Below are 14555 nucleotides of genomic sequence, written 5' to 3'. Positions count from 1 at the left end.
TTCACCCTGACCGTCTCCGCACAACGACTCCGTCCATACTTCCAGGCTCATGCCATAGTGGTGCTCACCGACCAGCCCCTGAGGGCGATATTGCGCCGGCCGGACACATCTGGACGACTGGCAAAGTGGGCGATGAAGCTCAGCGAGTTCGACATTCAGTACCGACCGCGGCCTGCTTTGAAGGCTCAGGTCTTGGCCGACTTCATCGCCGAGTGCCCAACAACCGACCAAGGGTCGGGAGCTGAAGACCCGGGACGAGACGCGGTCTCCGAGCCAGACCCGATCTCCACCTGGGTGCTCCACATCGACGGAGCTTCAAACGCTCAGGGAAGCGGGGCCGGGCTCCTACTCACGAATTCGGATGGGGTGGTCACCGAGTACGCCCTCCGGTTCGACTTCAAGGCCTCCAACAACCAAGCCGAATACGAGGCACTCCTCGCCGGCTTAAGGATGGCAAGGGAACTGGGCACCGACAGCCTCCGGGCATTCTCCGACTCTCAGCTGATCGTGGGGCAGGTCAAGGGCGAATTCGAGGTGCGAGATCCGACCATGGTCAAATACCTTCAGAAAGTGAAGGACCTCGTGGCACGCCTCAGGCATTTCAAAATTTCCTACATCCCTAGGTCGGAGAACGCCCGTGCCGACGCACTCTCCAGACTGGCAACTTCGGCTTTCGACTCCTTGGGTCGGACGTTCGTGGAGAACCTCGAGCAGCCAAGCATCGATCGGGTCGAAGAAGTACAGCAGCTAACGGCCAAACCAAGTTGGATGGACCCGATCGTTCGATATCTGACCGACGGGATCAGCCCCGAAGATCCCGCGGAGGCCAAGCGGCTCCGATGGTCGGCCTCCCAATATGTAATCATGGAGGGCCGACTCTACAAGAGGTCGTTCTCCCTCCCCTTGCTTAGGTGTTTGGGACCGACCGACGCCGACTACGCTCTCCGAGAGGTTCACGAAGGAATTTGCGGGAATCACTTGGGGGGCAAGTCCCTGGCCTACAAAGTCCTGCGACAAGGTTATTACTGGCCTACCATGAGGAAGGACGCGGCCGAATTGGTCCGGAGGTGCGAACCTTGTCAGAAGTACGCCAACATTCAACACCAACCGACCAGTCAAATTGCTCATATTGTCGCTCCATGGCCCTTCGCCCAGTGGGGGGTCGACATTCTTGGTCCTTTTCCTCCAACGTCGGGTCAGAGAAAGTTCATCGTTGTCGCCATCGACTACTTCACCAAATGGATGGAGGCTGAGCCCCTGGCGCAGATCACCGAGCGGAAGATGGAGGACTTCATCCAGAAGGCCATCATCTTCAGGTTCGGGTTGCCGCATACGATCATCACCGATAATGGACGGCAATTCGACAATCAAGACTTCAAGGACTTCTGTGCTAGGTTCCAGATCACGCACCGACTGACTTCAGTCGGGCACCCACAGTCCAACGACGAGGTCGAGGTGACCAATCGGACCTTGCTCCACGGACTCAAGACCCGACTAAACGAAGCCAAAGGCCTCTGGGTCGACGAGCTAGGCTCCGTTCTTTGGGCTTACCGAACGACCCCCCGCGTTCCGACCGGGGAGTCGCCTTTCAGCTTGGCCTACGGGACGGAAGCAATGATCCCGCTCGAGATTGGACTGCCGTCTTCAAGAGTCGAGCGGTATCAAGAGCCGGACAACTCTGAATGTCGGAGGGCCGACCTAGACCTCCTCTCCGAACTACGAGACGAGGCTCAAATTCGCATGGCTTCGTACCGACAGAAGGTCGCTCGGTATTACAACGCCAAGGTCAGACCAAAGCTTCTCAGGCCTGGCGACTTGGTCCTGAGGAAGGCAGAAGTCTCGAAGCCCCTGGACCAAGGGAAGTTGGCTCCAAATTGGGAAGGGCCCTACAAGGTAGCAGACACTTATGGTCCGAGAGCCTACCGACTGGAGACCCTTGAAGGGAAACCCATTCTCCAAACTTGGAACGCCGACAACTTGAAGTTGTACTACCCGTAAACTTTGTGATTCGATAGTCGGAATACAAATTCAGTTTGAAAACTCGGAGTTTTAACTCTTCGACAAGCGATCAATGCTCACCAAGTTCGAGCCCCGACATACCGACTTGGACTCGGTATCCGCCTGAAGCCGGCGACCTTATCGTCGGTGACCCATCGGACTCTTGCGAGGACCGACGCATCTACACGGATGGGAGTTAACACTCCTTCGACCTTCGACGACACATCGGACCCTTACCAGGACCGGTGTATCCATATCAACGGGGGTTGCACCCCTTTGACTTTCGACGATGCATCAGACCCTTAAAAGGGCCGATGCATCTGTTTTAATGGGAGTTGACACTCCTTCTACGGTCGAACTTTCGGGCCAGAGACCATCGGCTAACAAGCCGATCGAGCCCCGACCAAAGAAAGGTGAAATGCCTACGCGACCGACGTCGCGACTCCCGACCGAGCTACGGCCGGTCGAAGGATATTCGGCTTACCACCGTCTATCGCACGACGCGACCTTTGTCGCATTGACGACTTATCGACTGGGCTACGGCCGGCCGGACGATATTCGGCTTACCACCGTATATCAAAAGGCGCAGCATGAATACCCAACACAAGGGCATCGGGATCCGACTTGTCGTCGTTTCCCCGACTGAATGCGTCGGACGACATTCGAACGCGTCAGTGGAGGCCCGACGACCGAACCTTTATCACGGTCAGTCGGCTCCCGACTCAAGAGACGCGCCCGACTGACGACCTTGACTATCAGAAGCCGATCCAAAGTCGGGACTTACCCCACCTTCGTAGCAGCATGAGTTGCCGAACGTCCTACCGACTTATGTGAGTTAGCGACTTACATAAGTTAGCGACTCACGAAGGCATTCAACCATACATTTGAAAGAAACAGATAGAGGAAAAAGTGGAAGAAGTTTTCATTCAAAGTTGAAAGAATGTTTACAAAGTCGGGTCGAAGCTCGATTACAAGTATTTCAAAAACAGAAAAAACAAAAGAAAGTCGGCAAGGCCCGATCATCCTTCTGAGTCGATCTCCTCGACCAACGGAAGATCGGGGATGATCGGTGTGTCGGCCATGATCGGCGCTGGGTCGACGGCTGAAGCTGGACCTTCGGTCGGCGGGGGACTGACAGTCGGCGCCACTTGCTCCGGGACGGCTTCCTCCACGGCGACGATGTCTCCCGATGGCTGGTCGGCCATCTCCTCGGTGGCTTCCTCCTCGACCCCCGGTGGGACGATGCTGCTGAGGTCCAGCTCCGGGTACAAAGCCCGGACCGCATCCCGACCGTCCTCGTACCCCACCTGGTACGAGGTGAAGCCCGACTCGAGCATCTCCTCCCGATACTGATCGGAGGCCCGAAAGTCCTCAACCGTCCGACTGGCCGACTCCTTCGCCGACCTCGCCTCTTCTTCCGCCCGGTCGAGTGCGTCCTTCGCCGACTCTGCCTCCGCCTTCGCTATGTCGGCATCGGCCTGGGCGATCGATAAGTCCTCCTCAGCTTTGGCAAGCTTCTCCAGGCTGACCCGAAGCTGCTCGCGCTCGCCTTGGAGTTCAGCGGCCACACCATCTTGCTCGTGCCGCAGACGACGCACGGCCCGGCCCTTGTGTCTGGCCTCCTTTTTGGCCGACCTTAGGTCGGACCCGAGCCGGGAGACTTCGTCTACCAACTTGGCCTCCCGGTCGGCCGACTGCTGTAGGTGGTCGACCAGCATTGCCTTCTCAGCTTCGACCGCCGCCGACCTCTCCTTCCAGGCCGCCCGAACGTTCCCGAACCTCCGGTATCCGGCCTCGAGCTCCGACATTGTGTAGATCAGCTGCCGTTGCAAGCGCTTCGTCAGGAACTCATGGTGAGAAAAATTCTAAGGAGAAAGAAGGCGATACAAAGCTTACCTCGACCATGGTCGGGTAGAACTTGGACAGCATCTCGGTCACTTGCCGAGACCTTAGCGACTCCACGTCGACCGGGAGGAGGATCCCTTGGCACAACCTCCTCGCCAGGTTGTGGTCGGCCAACGCCGACGCCCCTTCGGAGAACTGTGCGCTGGGCGGCACAGAGTGGCTCTCCGACCTTGTTTCGTCTGCGGGGTCCATCGGGGCTTTCCCTCGATCGGCTGCCCCGACCGACAGAACCGACAGCGAGGGGATGCTCGAAGTAGAACCAGCACCCCCCGTTGCGGCCACAGACGCCGTCGGATGATGTTCGGTTTCCCGAACGTCATCCGGCTCCACCGCTGCTGGTGAGGCAGCCGACGTTCCTTCGGCCGCTTCTTCCACCGGCCTCTCCTCCGCACGCGCTGCCGGAGCCGCGAGCGCTATGACGGGCTCCGATTGGTCGGTCACCGATGCTTCGACGATCGACGCCGCTGGAGCAGGCCTCTTCGGAGGGCACGAAGGTCCGGCCCCCGATGCTGGCCTCTTCCTTATCGCAAATTGCCGAATCTCGACGTTAGTCGGCCGCATTCTTGGAGGTGTCCCTGCGATACCGACAAAAGTGTTAATTAAAGAACCGGACCAAGGGCCGAATGAAAAGGAGACCGGGGGATCGGGCGATACCTAGTCGGGGGACCAAGCTCAAGCCGGCGTCATAGAGAGCTTGTTCGGTAACAAGCTCCCTCTGCTTCGGGACCGACATATCTTTTAGTCGGTGGAAGTCCTCCCGGTCGTCCGCCTCCACCCGACTGTTGTCATTGGCTTCAGTTCGGGGCACGCCCCAGTGGGAAGGAAAGCCCCAAGAAGATGGAGAAGAAATAAAGAAAAACTGGTTCTTCCACCCATGAATGGACGATGGAAGACCAGTGATGAAGGAAAGGCCCTTCCGGAGGTTGAAGAGCCACCACCCTCGGGCTTTAGGGTGGGGTCGGAGCACAAAGAAGGCCCGGAAGAGCGAAATGCGAGGGTTGGTCGGCAAGAGCTGACACAACAGCGCAAAGCTAATTATGAGACGGACGGAGTTCGGCGCTAGTTGCGCCGGACAGAGTCCGTAATAGTTCAACAGATTCCGGACGAACTCCGGAATCGGGAGCCGAAGACCCGCGCGAAGGTCTTCAACGTACAGCGCCAGCTGGCCGGGGGAGGGCTGTTAACCCGACCGCCGGCCCCTGGGGCGGATAGTTGAAACTGCTCCGGGATGCAATACTGCTCCCGAAGCCGATCAACATTCGGCCCCGAAAGCGAGGAAACCTCAACTTCCGGAGTCGACCGGGAGTCGTCAGTCGGATTTCCCGATCGAGCTCCCCGAGTCGGATTCCCGGCCATTACACCGGAGCCGAATAAGAAAAAGAAGAGGCGAAGAAGAAGAAGAGGGAGAAGAAGAAGAAGAAAAAGAAGAGGCGAAGAAGAAGAAGAGGGAGAAGAAGAAGAAGAAGAAGAAGAAGAAGAGGCGAAGAAGAAGAAGAAGAGGATGAAAGGAAGACCACGAACCGGAAGAAACCCTTCTGGAAGCAGGAAAGCTCTGCCCACGACGATTGAGAAATCGCCCGGACAGAGTTTCGGCAGCAAAATGGCGATAATGAGGTCTTGGGTCCGGATGGTCCTATATATATAGGGCCGTCCGACGGCCGAGATGTCTCTGCGCCGACCGAAGACCCACGGATCTGCGACACGTGGCGGCTTCCGGGTGGCCTGATGATTCGGCGCGCCCCATCCCGGGACGGCCGCACCGCCCATATTAAATGCGGGGGCGCCGGCCAACCACTTTCGACACGCGGCTAACGTGGCCGCGGTTCCGCATTAATGCGCCCGCGACGATTCGCGTTTCCGATGGGATGCCTGACAGCGCCCCGCTCCCAGAATCGGCGCCGGATATCCGGTCGTCTGACACCGTATCGTCCGGCACCCGACCTCCTGACACCAACGTGACGTCTGACGACGACAAGACGCGACGTCTGACACCTGACGCCGATGTGACATCTGACACCGACTATACGTCCGACGCCAGCGAATCGCTTGGCATTTATGAGACGCCTGACATCGGATCAACCCACGGTACGGTCGGAATCTGGCACGCGACGAATCCACTCCTGTTCGCCCGGGGTTGCTGCCTAAATAAAAGCATCGGCCAGCTCACCGTCCGACTCAGGAGTGGAGGGGGGCAACTGTTGGGGAATACCCGCCGACCGACCGACTTACGGCCGGAGGGGCCGACCGACCGACTTACGGCCGGAGGGACCGACCGACCATCTTACGGTCGGAGGGACCGACCGACTGACGCCATCACCGGCCAATTATCGGCTCACGACCGACTGAGGATATGTCGGGTGCACCTTTCCCGACCGACTGAGGATATGTCGGGCGCACCTTTCCTGACCGACTGAACCCGGGGGTCTGCTGGCCGACTCACGTAAAACTCGCCGACCAACGGAGGGGCCTGACGCCACTCAGCTGGCCACCGACCTATGGTCGGTCGACTCCTCTGATCGCCGTACAGCCGTTAGAGCTTGTCAGTTCTGACAGCCGCATGCGGCACTGCCGCCTAGGGGCATTATCCCACCTAGGGCATTGTCAACCCTAGCGATTGGACAGCCCCACGGCGACATGACACTTTCACGGTGACTCTGACAGTCTGCAGTGAGTTGACAATTCCTCACTTGTCTGCGCCATTAATGACGGCGCCATACCGTGCTCCACTATATAAATCGGGGAAGGCAACAGTGCAAGAGATCCGCTCCCCCCACTTCTCGACTTCAAAACTACATGCTCGCTCCTCTCTCCCTCGATCGAGCTCTCTGTCTTCATTTCACTGTTGCCCAGTCACCTCTCTGACTTGACCGTCGGAGGGTCCCCGCCGGAGCCACCTCCGGTCAGTGTGGACTTCTCATTTTTGCAGATGCACGTTCCTTAGCGATCGGACGACGAGGCAATTGGCCGCAACACGTTTGATAATCCACAAGTCATCTGTATCCTTCAGAGATTCTTTTTAATCGAAACAGCACAAATACAAAATATCTGAAACCAGACCAGGGAAGTAATCAAATCATTTATGAATCTCTAATAAACTTAATTTATCCCAAAATGTACTGACATCAAGCATTTAGTTTACATCGTGTACATATGTCATACTGTAACTTTTTTGGACAACGTTAATTCATAATAATCCTAAAATTTTTCACTAACGTGGTATTACTTCGATCAGCAAAGTTTTTCTCCCCAAAAGAAAAATCAATCAGCAAAGTCATCTGAATCTCTTTTTCGATTTTGTATCATTGGATTTTTTTTTTAAATGCTTCATCTGGATTAGGAGACTCCAAGATCTTGGAGGTCCATGGTCCAGCAGAAACACTTGGATATCAGGCACTAGGATCTTATAGAGTTTTAAAACCAAAAATAGTCTAGGTGAGCTATCAGTGTTGCATGTTTTCATAAAAAGGCATTTTCTCCCGAACCCAAAAATAATAAAATAAAAAATCATAAAAATTAGATGCGCAGGACGTGTTTGGAGTTGGGTCCATCCGAGGCCCATGGGCCTGGATAGAACCAGTGAGGAAGAGACTTCTGGAAAGCTATTGCACTGGCGCGACCATTCCAGAGCCTTGTTTTTTTTTTTTTTTGAGTAAAGCGAGCATTCCAGAGCTCTCGACACTTTTCTCGCCATGGAGAAGAAAAAGGGACGGGTGCGGAATCGGGAAAATTCGAGACCTATCCATCCTGAATCTATAAATCATCAAGACCGGATTCCGAGCATGACACCAAGAAGCAAGTTTATCAAGAAAGCCTTCAACTTCGCAAGCTAATTTCCTACTGCCTACCAGCGGCATCTCATCAAAATGTCGATCATCAGGCGGAGCAACATCTTCGATCCCTTCTCCCTCGACGTCTGGGATCCTTTCCAAGGCTTCCCCTTCGACGCCTTCCGCTCCCTTTCCGAGTCTCGCCCCAACTTCGTGAGCGAGACCTCCGCCTTCGCCAACACCCGCATCGACTGGAAGGAAACTCCGGAGGCTCATGTCTTCAAGGCTGACCTCCCGGGAGTGAAGAAAGAGGAGGTGAAGGTGGAGGTGGAGGAGGACAGAGTCCTCCAGATCAGCGGCGAGCGCAGCAAGGAGAAGGAGGAGAAGAACGATAAGTGGCACCGTGTGGAGAGGAGCAGCGGCAAATTCCTGCGGCGGTTCCGGCTGCCGGAGAATGCCAAGGTGGATCAGGTGAAGGCGTCTATGGAAAATGGGGTGCTCACTGTGACCGTGCCCAAAGAAGAGGTTAAGAAGCCCGAGGTGAAACCCATTGAGGTCTCTGGCTGAATTCAAGCCAGTACCAGCCTAAAGTCTATTACGAAAAGGTGATCCTTGGTGTGGTACCGTATCAGTGTGTCGTTGTTCCGGTCTTTGTTTGTTGGTGCGTGTCTTGCCGTGTTTTGAACTTTGTGTGAGTTTGGTGTGAGTTGTTTGCCTTTTCCAATAAAATAAATTGGGTGTCTAGATTGAATTGCATCTTGTCTTCTTATTTTCTTTAATCAATGGCTTGACTGAGGTGCATCAGGGTAGGCTTCTTCGTCGTGGATAAGATTTTATTCGATCTATTTACAGGGAACTGGATAATCGATTCTTGGTCTTGCGCTTGTACGCTATTGCCCGACTTCGATAACCGGTAAGAGGATCATGTAAATTAGATGTCCATCGCTTCTCTGTTTCCTCTGTTTTCCATCATATATCATACGTACTCTGTGGTCACGATTGGATAAAAAAGAAAGTGCATGCGAACTGAACACGCAAACTGAGTCTTAAAAAGAGATCTCTCATATTATCCAAAAAAACGAGGAGATCTCTCCATCCAAATGCGCACAGTTATGAACGATGCTCGCACCCATAAAAAAATAAATAAAAAAAACGCATATTGGGTTTTTGTTGCGGAGGAGAGAAAAGCAAGCAAGAGACTTAAGCAAGAGACTTAAATTTGTTCCTACAAGCTTACTGTTCTGATCTACCAAAAAAAATTATTGCTGTGTGAAGTGACTGCCGACTGTCAATAAATTAATAACCATAATGTTTCGAGGGAAGAAAATATTAAACCTAATAAACAATGAGGGTGTGCTCTAGAGTTTGTTGCATGATGATCCTGGGACAGTAAGGAGACAAATCCTTTGTTTCTACTGTTAATCTCCTCTGGGATTGAAGCACGCCAGAGGCAGCTACATATTCCACAGGGAATTACGAAGAATAAAGACTCTTGCTGTGACTCCTGCGCATGGTGCTGCAATTGCTTACGCAGGGCCTCTTTGGGAGCTTCTCGCATGCTGCAGCGGGATAGCTCGTTCCCTAAGGGATTAAGAAAAAAAAAAAAAATCACGGGAGATCTTTCTTTAATCTCGTTTCAAGCATAAAATTATTAGATAGATTTAATCTATAATATATAGTCAATAAAAAATATATATATATCAAAATAGTATTCCGAGATGGTTAAATAAGTGCATTGGATCTAATAATTTTTTGTTGTATTGACATGGCGACAACTGCCATAGCATTTTTTTTTCATTGGTTTAGACTAAATCTATCTAATAATTTCTCTTTGCGGCCATGGTACTGGCCTCTAAGTTCTTGCTTCTTCCCTCCAATGTTCTCTGTCCCTTCACATGGCGCACCAAACCTAGCCAAACAGGCGTGATCTCTATTGACCGGAAAGAAGCCGCCAAAGCATGATGCTTCATACTGTAGCATCATGAGATGGGCGGCCAAATTAATATCTCAGAAAAGAAGTCTCCTAGGAGAAATCACAACACTTACGGGAATATGAAGAACAAAGAAAGTAAACGGATCCATTACAACCTGTCCCTTGAAATGTGCATAAACTATGTACAAGCACGTCGATCATTAAACGTATGGATAAAACCTCTCCAGTTCTCTCTATATTAATCAATACACTGGTACAATATGAAGAGAATCCAGGGAGAATAATGGTACCTCACTCACTAGTACTGTTAGGTGTCCTTGGCCTGCTTTCCCATCTCCCTGTAATACAATCCGGCGAGTAAGATAGAATATTTTTCAGTAAGCTGTCGTCTTCCCTCACTGGAACATCAGCTTCCACCACTTTCTTGGTCTTGTACTCTCCACTCTCTATCCCTCTCAACACCTCCAGAACCTCCTTAATGGATGGTCTCATCTCCCTCTCTAATTGCAAGCATCTGAGTGCTAGTTCAGCCACCAGAGTGATCATCGTCTTCGTCTCCCAATCTGACTGATATCCAAGACTTGGATCCACCAGCTGCTCCAGTTGGCAATTCTGGATCTTACTAACTGTCATGTTGGCCAAATTGATCTCACGATAGGTCCTATTGGTGTCGACAGCCGGTTTTGATGATAAGAGCTCTGCTAGTACTACCCCGAAGCTATAGACATCACTCTTGTCCGTGAGCTGGAAGCACTGGTGGTAGAAAGGATCAACATAACCAGGGGTGCCTTGCGGAGCAGTGGATACATGGGTGGCGTCGAGTGGGAAGAGTCGTGACAGTCCAAAATCAGCAACCTTCACATGGAAGCTGCAGTCAAGCAAGATGTTGCTGGTCTTCACATCCCGGTGTATAATTTGTGGCTCGACAGCATGGAGGTAGGCGAGTGCACCAGCTGTTTCAACGGCGATTCTCATGCGGATGGGCCATGTAAGGGCTCCATCATGGGCATGGGGGCCATGGAGGTGATCCGCGACAGTGCCATTGGGCACGAACTCATACACAAGTAGGAGTTCACGGCTGTGGCGCGAGGTGCAGCCGTAGAGGGAGACAAGGTTCCGGTGGCGAAGGCGTGAGAGGATTTCAACCTCATTCATGAACTGCTCGACACGCTTCCAGTTGTTCTTATACAGTCTTTTGACTGCGACTACACGCCCATCTCGGAGCTTTCCTGTAGAAAGGCAAAGCATCAGTTTGTGCTAAAAGAGCTAGTTGATGGATACATTTATGCAATATATAGACCGAAGGCCAACCACATTAGATTTAGTTGGCGAGGCCAGAAAGCATCTGGAAGCCGAATGTTTGAAGTCAGATACCAAGTTGTTTGTACCTTGGTAAACAATACCGAAGCCACCATCGCCAAGTTCTCTGGAGGTACTGAAGCCATTAGTGGCCTCCTCAAGCTCCTCGTATGAGAAGAGGGTGGTCTGGTATTGTGAGCTGCCCAATTCCGGGTCTCTGTTGGAGGATGGCTCAGAGAGGCAGTTGAGGCAAGCAGGATTGAGGAGGTCGAACGCTGCTTCCTCTCCCTGCTCTTGTACCATAAAAGGCAGAGCAAGCCTCCTGCAATGAAGCCACCCACGCCTGCACCAACTCCTGCTCATGATAATAATAATACTACGTACATGATCATTAAATGAAAATAAAAGGATAAACGTTGAATAGAAGTCAATTTTTTTCCCAAAGAAAAATCACTTAAATTTATATTTCTTGTTCTCCATAAGTAGTGCGATGCAACACGGTTAAGTAGATTGGCATGATGGTATCCTCCTTTGCTTAACAAATTTTTAATTATGAGAAAAAAAATATAATTCAAGTATTTAGAATAAATTGTTGGAACATCTACTTCACCGAGTTGAACACTGGAGGACTTTTATAGCGTTAAGATCATTGTAAACAATTTATAGACAATTTTCTATAATTAATTTGAAGGTTTTGACACATTGTCAATCAATCCCATAATATGTTTTAGAAGAACTGATGGCAGAGCAAAGTTTTGTAAACTCACCAGATGCGGCGATCAGAAGTAATTGCTACTTTATACATTTCAAACATCTTTTTACCAAACACATGATGTCCCATGATGCGGTAGTAAAATGAAATCATTTGAAGCGATAAGCTGAGTTGGAGTAACATGTTCATTACCTATTGCAATCTTCCTCCTCGCATTCCTTTTTCCTGCAGGATCTAATAAAGCATCACAAGCAGAGGTCAGTATAGAACTATAATAAGAGAACAAGTTCTAGCAAAACAGAAATATCTGTTTCCTTTTAGACTTGTCCGCTTTCAATTAGCAAAACCGACAAGTTTCTACACAATCGCCCCTAATATAAAACTTTAACTTCTAGCTGAAACTTCATAAGCGAAATTTATCGGTTGAAGCAAGCAGCCAATGGTGATACCATCACATGAGACATGATACTCTAGGTGTTTCAATACATTATGAAATTTGGCGAACACGGAGGGATCAATAGCTCTTGGAATCTCAATCTTTGGATCGTTATTTTCATTATCTACTGGAATCTTACTCTTCGTATCGTTATTTCCTACAGTTTCAAATAAAGCATCACAACCAGAGGATAGTACAGAACTAAAAAAATTGAACAAGTTTTATCAGTAAAGAAATATCCGTTTCCTTCTAGACTTGCCCTTTGTCCTTTGGCAAAACTTACAAGTTAATTTCTACATAATTGCCACAGATATAAACCTGGAACTTCTAACTGAAACTTCGCAAGACAAATTTTATGGCTTGAAGGAAGTAGCTACCAACCATCACATGAGGCATGATACTTCAGATGCCTAAAAACGCTGCGAAATTTGGCAAACACATAAGGTTTTAGAGATCTACCATGGCATTGATTGTTGCAAAGGACCTTGGAATCTCCTGTAGTATTTTGTTTGAAGCAACCCCAATCCAAATGCCAATCCGAGTCAATCTGCGATGGATATGAGTAGTAGGCTGCAAATTGTAGATAAAGGTCAACATCGTCAGTGAATAACAATGTCCATCCAAACGATGGGCTTGGACCGGCCCAACACTTATTGTGACCAAATCCTTCATCCTCGTAATTGCTGGAAAAGTAGAGGTCGTATCCTCTGCAAATATTACGATCATAGAGTTCATGGAAGATGTCGGTACAAATATCATAACCATTATTCGGCCTGCAGTTGAAGAGGGACTGGTTGGGGCTTACAGATGGAGGAAGGAATGAAGTCTCGGATAGCTTAATAGGAGGATCAAATTTATAAAGGAAAATGCAGTCTGGTATCTGCAAGTAATCATGAATGAACTCTTGGTCTTGAATTATGATTGACATATCAGTGTAGTTGATATTCTCCACGGTATACCAGCGCCCATGCCCATAAAATTGGACGATTGGTGTGGAGTGATCATTGCACGAGATCATATGACACCATCCGCATTCAGGAGGAGCGTCGTCGTCTGTGTAGAAAGGAGGTCTTATTTCAATACAAGCATCACCGCATGAAAGAATATTATTCGGTGGGCATGCGCAAGAAAGATTGGGGAAAACGAAGAAGATGAAGAAGGGGACGATAAGGCAGCTGGAAAAGGAAAGAGCCATGAGAAATAGCAATACGAGCCTTTGCACCACACCGCACTAATCACAACCAGCCCGGTTAAGCGATATACGCACGCAAAAAAGACTAGAAGAAAAACAGTTTATACTCCAATATTCTCCTCGCTGGACCACGTTTTGACTTGGACTGACGGACCAAGCCGCGTGGAAAACCGAGATGTTGGGCCCCACGGCCATGTGACCTGCGAAGGATTCACCATCTTTCAGGCGATTCCACCGTTGGATCACCCACCGCACAGCTCTCAAAGGTCTCCGAACTCCGTCGATCGTCCGCTACACATCTCTCAAAGCAATTAGTGGATGATCCAACGGTGGGCGCGAAGGAAGGTGATTCCTTCTTTTGCGCGAGAGATACGACCCCACCCGTTGGGAGGGTCAGAGACTTCCACGAAGCGGTAAAAAGGCAGCATGGAAGACTGATGTCAACGGCGGACATTTTTTCTTGCTTGGGGCGTCGGATTGAAAAAGAAGTGGTGGGGTTCCCGGAAATTTCGGCTCTGCTTTGAAGAATTCTTATCCTGCACCTATCTAGTCAATGGAAGACTTGGAAATTAACAAAATCTTTCGCGTCAATAGTACACGTATGGATATATACAATGCAGGAACAGTTTGTTATCAATGCAACTAACCAAACACGAAAACAAATCAGAATGGTGATCACTCTTCCAAGTTGCTTTCTCACGTCATTTTCCAGAAAGGAAAAACCCCCCCTTTATAAAAAGTTTGACTAGAACAATGGTCACCCTAAAATCAAAGACTACGTCTTCTTACCTAGGGAAAAAAAATAGAATTAACACCATACGAATGAATCTATTCATTGAACCTTTCGAGTGATATGGGAATCTTCGGTGATGCCACAGGATAAGAAAGAAATGGAAAGAATGGTCCGAGGGAAGAGTTGTGAGGACACCTTTTTTTTTCTTTTTTGCTGGCATGATTTTACTCTCATATCGGTTACATGCTCTTTGTGATTATATTTTTTATCCTATATTTACTAATATTTTCGTGTACGTCCTCTATAGGTAAAGGACATTCTTGAAATTAAGTAATACCACCATATTATCTTCAAGCTGGTTAATCCCACTTCAAGAATTTTGTCGAATATATACCTCAAAAATGCTTATAGCTTAATTTACATGTCAAAAGCAAAAATCACATGGGAACAAATTATTAGATATTCTTCAAATTCCAAGAGCATAAATAGCCGCGGGCAACCTAGGCAAACTAAGTAATAGGCAGAATTGAAAGCTGTGTAAATGAAGGGCATATATGTAAATTCTGGTGCATTGGAAGGG

General features: G+C 49.8%; 2 protein-coding genes across 2 annotated transcripts; one reads left to right on the top strand and one right to left on the bottom strand.

Moving 5' to 3' along the window:
- Positions 1–7665: 7665 nt before the first annotated feature.
- On the top strand, positions 7666–8426 carry LOC140859495 (18.1 kDa class I heat shock protein-like). Its single transcript, XM_073261463.1, has one exon. It carries the CDS (start codon positions 7767–7769, stop codon positions 8235–8237), a length of 471 nt encoding a protein of 156 aa, XP_073117564.1. The 5' UTR covers positions 7666–7766; the 3' UTR covers positions 8238–8426.
- Positions 8427–9723: 1297 nt separating this feature from the next.
- Positions 9724–13330, bottom strand: LOC105048554 (LEAF RUST 10 DISEASE-RESISTANCE LOCUS RECEPTOR-LIKE PROTEIN KINASE-like 1.1). Its single transcript, XM_073261462.1, is given in 5 exon segments — positions 9724–10832; positions 10992–11141; positions 11144–11257; positions 11807–11848; positions 12510–13330. Coding segments are annotated over 5 exon segments (1980 nt in total). The 5' UTR covers positions 13246–13330; the 3' UTR covers positions 9724–9894.
- Between the last annotated feature and the right edge of the window lie 1225 nt (positions 13331–14555).

This window comes from Elaeis guineensis, chromosome 7, assembly GCF_000442705.2.
Source record: "Elaeis guineensis isolate ETL-2024a chromosome 7, EG11, whole genome shotgun sequence".
NCBI lineage: Eukaryota > Viridiplantae > Streptophyta > Magnoliopsida > Arecales > Arecaceae > Elaeis > Elaeis guineensis.
This window is presented reverse-complemented; position numbering and strand designations above follow the sequence as displayed.

Coding starts and splice junctions, on each gene's coding strand:
- LOC140859495 (XM_073261463.1), top strand. CDS start 7,767: ATGTCGATCATCAGGCGGAGCAACATCTTCGATCCCTTCTCCCTCGAC.